The 6,846-nt window shown below is 30.2% G+C and overlaps 1 protein-coding gene across 1 annotated transcript in view; it reads left to right on the top strand.

Annotated features, from left to right (window-relative positions):
* Positions 1-119: 119 nt before the first annotated feature.
* The window catches only part of LOC106690014 (collagen alpha-2(IV) chain), a gene marked incomplete at its 5' end in the record, with an annotated part of 87,428 nt that continues 80,701 nt past the window's right edge, over positions 120-6,846 (top strand). The window contains 2 exon segments of the mRNA XM_014435265.3: positions 120-356; positions 6,163-6,324. Coding sequence (XP_014290751.1) covers positions 120-356; positions 6,163-6,324 — 399 coding nt within the window.

Here is a 6,846-nt window from a genome sequence, read left to right as displayed (position 1 = left end):
ATATATTATTGGAAATTTTAATGTTATTATTATAATTTATTTGATAGTTTACCTTTTCAATTCTAATACCAATTGTTTGTTAATAGTCCGATTTTATTCATTGAAATGATTTAAACCAGGGTCCAGTTGGAATACCAGGTGATACAGGAGAAAGAGGTGAAGATGGAGATTCATCCTGGGGCGTGAAAGGACTAAAAGGAGAAAAAGGACCTAAGGGTAGTCCTGGACCTAGGGGTGTGAGTCAATGGGTATTAAACCAAACTATTTATTATGATGGAAAAAGAGGTAACCAAGGAGACAAGGGAGATGAAGGAAATGTTGGCAGTCGTGGTGAAGATGGAATACCTGGTTTTAAGGTAAATACAAATTTATTATAAATAAATATTTCTTTATATCTTGTTTGAATTTTGTTTTAAAAAAAAGATTATTCTAATTAATGTTTAAAATATAAATATCTGAATGAATTATAAGTATCCCTGAGTTATTTAGTGTTAGTGGTCAATCATGATAGAAATGACCAAAGGTAGTACAGTACCTGGCTTTGCTGGTAGAGACGGAGGGGATAATAGAGAAAAGTGCTTTATCCTATGTTATATTGTTACTCTTTATTAGTTAAAATTAGAACCGGATTTCCATGCTATTGCACCAGTTTCAAATACCACCACACCTTGACAGTAATTCGAATCATGGAAAATATATTCAAATAAAACTAATTCTAAATGGCACATTTTTTGATTTCTTCACAACTTTTCATATAATGAGGTTTTTTTGCACAAAATCACACGTTTTATTCATTTTGTGCTAAATTTTTATTTTTGTGGCATAAAATGTAATGCTTGAACTAATTTTCTCATTCATACACATATTAGAGGTATGTGAGCCAATATTTATTCAGTATACTATTTTTTCCTTATTAATTTATCATGTAAAATTGTCAAATTTGAAGTAAACCAATGTATTTATTAACATATAAAGAGTCTAATTTGAGCTAAATAAAAAAGAACAAGTACTTGTGACAAATATTTTTAGAATAGTTTTAACCAGTCTATTTTGATAACTATGAAAATGTACTTATTATAGAGAATATTCAGTGTTATTGTTTTCAACTTGGATTTTCAGTCCTCCTCTAACCCTCCTTCTTCCATCAGACTTAGTTAAGGGTATCTGTGTTGGATCTACATATTTTTTAATAAGAATTATGTCAACTGGAAAGAGTGGGATAATGGAATAAAAAAAAAATCATTAAGGACAATGTTGGAAAGATTAGGAGCCAGAGGATTTCCTGTGGCCAGTCTTGAAATTTGTTTAAAGAATTACCATGGAAGGTAACTTAACCAGATTTACAACAAAGTTGAAGATATTTGAGTTAAGAAAAAAGGGTTAAGGGAAGTGTGGGTGCAGTGGATGAACAGTTGTCTTCTACTACAAGGAGGGCTTTGTCTATGAGGGTATTAGTGAACAAACTTTCTACATCAAAAGAAACAAGGATGTTGTTTTCAGGAATAGTGAGGAATACTAAAAGATCACCAGAAGTGAAAGGTATTGAGAACATCATAAAAATTATTGTGACTGAGGACTTCTAAAGAGGGAGGTATAATTTATTGAGGGAGAATTGATATTAGAAGTGATAGCATGGAGGGAGTTATCATGTTTGCGAAATTTAGGAAATCCTAAAAAATAGGGGTTAATGGAATTGTAGGAAATAAGATTTATATTAGTGGGGCTGTAGAATATAAAGTTGATTTGTAGAGAATCCTAGTGGTCCTTGGGGTGTTGGTTAAATTTGGTCTTTAGTAAAGAAGGGTCTCAGGATGTGGGTGCGTTTGTGGATCATTCAAATAGAAGTAATGTCATTTTGTAATTGTAGTCTGAATGGTCCATAAGTCTTGTTGCCATTGTCTGTTTTAGTAATGATGATGTTGAGGTATTTTAAAAATGATTGAGTGAAGGAAATGTCTTGATAATTTGAAGAATTGAGGAGAAAAATTATATGTAACGGATGAAGGATGGAGGAGATGATTAGAAATGAAGATACAAATTGAAGTACGAGATAAGTCCTTACTGTCATTGGAATGGTGAATAAGGGGGTCTTTGTGAATATATTTGAATTCAGTGAGCAGTTCTGGGATAATTTTGAGTGAAAAAGTTGGGGATAGAAAAATCGGAACCTATGCTTAGAATATTGCAAATTTGGGGGATATTAGTACAATATGTTGTCACGTTTGGGATAAATTTTACAAACTAGAGGTTGTTGATAGATATTGTTAAATTTCCAGATGAGCTATTGTTTTTTTGTGACCGGGTTGTGGTCAAAATGGTGGAGAGGTTCTTAAAATGTCTGTCACTTATATTGATTTTTAAACATGGATCAGAGAGGAAATATTTTGGAGAGTGAGTTATGAAATTTGAAAGAAAAGGATGATAATTTGTATTTAAGATGGTGGGATGTAGTTCTATGGTTAAGGGAATTATCAATGGATTTGGGAAAAAGAGTATTAGAGCAACATTTTAGTAAGAAGATACAGTATTCTAAATTATGGGCAAGGCGTCTATGGAGGGAACAAAGGGTATTTATATGGGATTTGAAATTAGGGTAAGATGATTAGAAGAATGAGAAAGACAAATTAGACTAAAAAGGAGTGGAAATAACTAGAGAAGAAGGGGTAACAATAGAAGAGTGAATCGGAGAGTAATGGATGATAGAAGATGTCAAAGTACTAGGAAGAATCTCTTGGATATTAGGAGAATTTAAAATACTAGAAGAAATGAATTGATTAAACTGAGTAGCAACTGAAGAGAGAATCAGAGAGTAATTGATGATAGATGTTAAAGTGTGACCAGGAATGCTATAAGAAGGCGGAGTGATGGAAGTAATGAAGTCAGGTGATTAGGATGTATGATGTTGAAGATATCTTAACCAGTTGTATATTCTAGTACTGCATATTATAGGTTCATGGTTGTTATCAAGTTGTCAGCTCCATATTATTATATTCATGATGATGAATTATTAGTAGGCCATGCATATATAAAATAAGAAAATGAATGAAATAACTTATGAAGTGATGATTGATAATGATAGGAATTTAGAACTAATAAATTAATAAATGAAGCTAATGAAATATTAAGAAGTATAGAGGGAACTTGATTAAAAATAAGTCACTATAATTTGATACATATTTACTATACAAAATTAATGTTCTAAACAATAATTTATTTTTTATTACTCATGAATTTACAAAGACATTTAAATAAGAAGATAATTAGTTATTAATTAGTTAGTTAGTTATCTAAATAAAAAGAAGCCCTGCAACATGGGGCGAAACGTTGGCTCAATAAAATAGTATATTTCTACTATTTGAGTTTTTTTTTACCGCACCCGGACCATATTCCTTTCATTTAAATAAGATATGTTAAATAGTAGCTGTTACTTGCCAGGACTGTTATAATAACTAAATTTACTACTAATTGTATATTAACAAAAAAAAAAAGAAAAAAAGAAATCCAATAAAACATTCATAAGTTTTTTAAATGAACTCCCACACCTAGTGAACCTTTTCGATAATTAAAAAGACATAAAACATTATAAAGAATAAAAAATATATCTTCGCAATAATACCTTATGTTATAAAGAACTTGTTTAGGGAATATTCTGAGAATAATTTTGGTAAATGAAATAATGAATTATTTAGGAATCTCTACTAACACCTTCCCTTGATCAAAAATAATACAGGTGGACAATGGCCCAAAACTAAACATGGATTAATACAAAGGAAAAAGAAAAATTCTTTAATAACAAAGATGTAATTATCAAGATAGTCATAATAACAAAGAAAACCTTTATACTGCTCAAAGCTATATTGACTCTAGTGGATTAGCAAACAAATTCTTATTTGAGCAAACTATTATTTGGCATTAATAGAAACTATAAACATTATGAATTTCAAAAGATTGTTAACTTTAAAAAAATGACTTTGAATGTAGTAAATGATATAATCTATGGCAGCATGTTCTGCTGTAGTGTAAGGAATGGAATGCGAACCTTTCACCTGGCTACCACCAACCAGGCGCCATACCACATTAATTTAATATTTAAGGATACTCTTAAGGCCTTATCAAATATCCTATTTTTAATCTTACAAAATTATTTTTAATTTTGTATTATGTTATTTATGTTATTTTGTATCACTTATTTTTAAGTAAAATTAGTGTTTGGGTCATATTTAAATTTAAATAAAATGGATTAATCCCTATAAATGTCTTATTAAAACTGAAAAGCCTAATGAATTTATTGTTTATTTCCCCTGTAAATCCTTCGTAAAATCCTCAATGCTCCTTATTTTGTTACTAATAAAACCATCCAGAAAGACCTAAATGTTCCTTATGTAACCGATCTAGCCCGAACCCGATATTATTCCTTCCATAATAAACTCCCTAACCACCCAAATCCACTAGTTTCTTCCATTCCTGGCAATCCTCCGAGGCGCCTGAAAAGAAGATGGCCTTGTGACCTTATATTGTAAACTGTTTTTAGAGTTCTACTACTGGGTAGTTTCTCTACATCCTGTATCATATCATTATGTCATTATGATCAAATTTAATTGTATTTTTTTTATACAGTTGTAAATATCAATAAATAAATAAACAAAAAAAATTTCCCCTGTAATGTAAGATCTAATTGGAGTAAGTAATTCTGGCATATTCTTATAATCATTATTTTGGGTAAAATCTTTAAATTTTATTCTATGAATAGTTCCCTAATTCATAAATGTTACTTGGATTATTTCTCTATAAATTCTAATATTACGATTCCCTTGACTCAAAGGTTCTATAACATATTTATGTTTTGATTTTAAGTCCACTAACAGATTTTTTGATTTATTTTCTTCCACAGTGCATTCAATCATTTTTTCGGACAATTCAGACATTTGCTGTATTAAAGTAGTTTCCGCTAAACAACTTTCTTTTAACTATTTTATTTGATTCAATTTGGTTTCCTACATTTTGTTTTGATTTCTAATTCACAATTTTCTTTAATTTCAAATTGTCTAACTTTTTCATCAATATTTTCATCTAATAATTCCAAGTTATTTATTGTTAAATTGGTTTCAACCACTACAATTTTTTCATCTACTTTATTTTCTAACCCCATTAATCTTACCCTGTTATCTTCACGCAACTCTATGGTTATTGCCTCAAATCAATCCCCTAAATCTTGTCCCATTTTCTTTATATCACCCTTTACTTTGTTTATATCATCTGCCATATTGGTTAAAATCATCATTAATTGTTGAAACATGGCTTTATCAAAATTATCATTATTATCAACCTTGAATGGACATTATTTACTACCGGTAAGTCATTCCTAGCTCTAATGTGTTGGACAACATTATCTTCATCATTTTCATTTAATACTACCACCATATCATTCAATTTTCCAAGAATCACCTCTTTAGGATCTCTACAATCAGTTGTCTGAACATTATCCTCCATCATTAACTACTTAAGTTATAAAAAATTTATACAAAACTTATTCAAAAATAACCCTTTTAAAGGCTGTGTTCTGATTGCCATGACCTAATTTGTAAAGAATTAGGCCACACCTGTTGGGGGACAATTTATGTAATATTCAAAAATTATTTAAAATAAAATAAAAAGAATTTTAATAGTTTTAACTTATTTCAAATAAGAAATAACTTATTTCATTCGAGGAGTATTGCATAATTTTATGCTTGAAAAAATCTCGGGTAGAGCCGAGCTTGAACTCGCAATCTATGGTTTGACAGACAGGCGCATTACCACGCTTCTACCATCACCCCTTCATTTCCACAAGGAAAATGTTCATTAGCGAAATTAATGTTATTACTAACTGAATGTGTGTTTACTTAAATATGGCTCATGCTACTAAATTTCAATTTAGTAATTTTTGAATGAGAAGATTGTTAACTGTTGATAATATATCTGAGGAGAAGATGGTTGGGGGGTGCAGTCAGTGAAGAACACAAACAAGAAAAAACTTATTTATTAGTGCCAACATTTTGGCCAGAATGACTTGCATTTTCCGCCTCTTCCAAGAATTCCTGATGAAGTCTTGAAATTGTCATATATTTAGTCATTTTTAAATAGCAACTTTTAGCAGAATCAAAAAAGAATTTTTTTTTCTAGGGTCAAATTGGTTATCCTGGTACCAAAGGTGATAAGGGTGCCCAGGGTCAATTGGGACCAATTGGTAAACCTGGCAGGATAGGGTCTCCTGGATCTTCAGGACTGAAGGGACAGAAGGGAGCACCTGGCTATGCTGGCAGAGATGGTGATAATGGAGAGAAGGTAAATATCCAAGAACTATATTGGTTATTTTACAGTGTGAACATGTTAGCATATTGCTTCTAACATTTTTTATTAAATCTGGGTTGCCAATGGTCTTTATTATCAGGTATCCTTTTTTCATATTTATCCTCATTAAAATAGTTTGACTGGACTTAAGCACAAAATGGATTCCAAGTATCTTTAATTTTATTTGTTTGATATAATTTCTTATTTTTATAAGTGATGAAAAATGGACAAATATAGTAATAGAGACATATTATATATCATTGGCAAGCCAAAGATTTTAGACATAATATTTAATATATAAAGCTGTAGGAGGTTGTGACAGATGATGAACAACACTAAAATATAAGGTATGTTTTAACATGACTGTGCGGGCCATGTGCAGTCTTGTTTTTTGTTTCAGTAGGCTAATAATGTTTTCTTGTCAGCATACTTATGAAATACTTAATTAATAATTATATTTCACTTACACTATATATTTGTAGATACATATATATATTGTAATAATTTTAAAATTTA

Source organism: Halyomorpha halys, unplaced genomic scaffold (assembly GCF_000696795.3).
Source record: "Halyomorpha halys isolate HHAL.00 unplaced genomic scaffold, Hhal_1.1 Scaffold1551.1, whole genome shotgun sequence".
NCBI lineage: Eukaryota > Metazoa > Arthropoda > Insecta > Hemiptera > Pentatomidae > Halyomorpha > Halyomorpha halys.
Note: the sequence above shows the minus strand (reverse complement) of the source record. Positions and strands in the feature narration are given on the sequence as shown.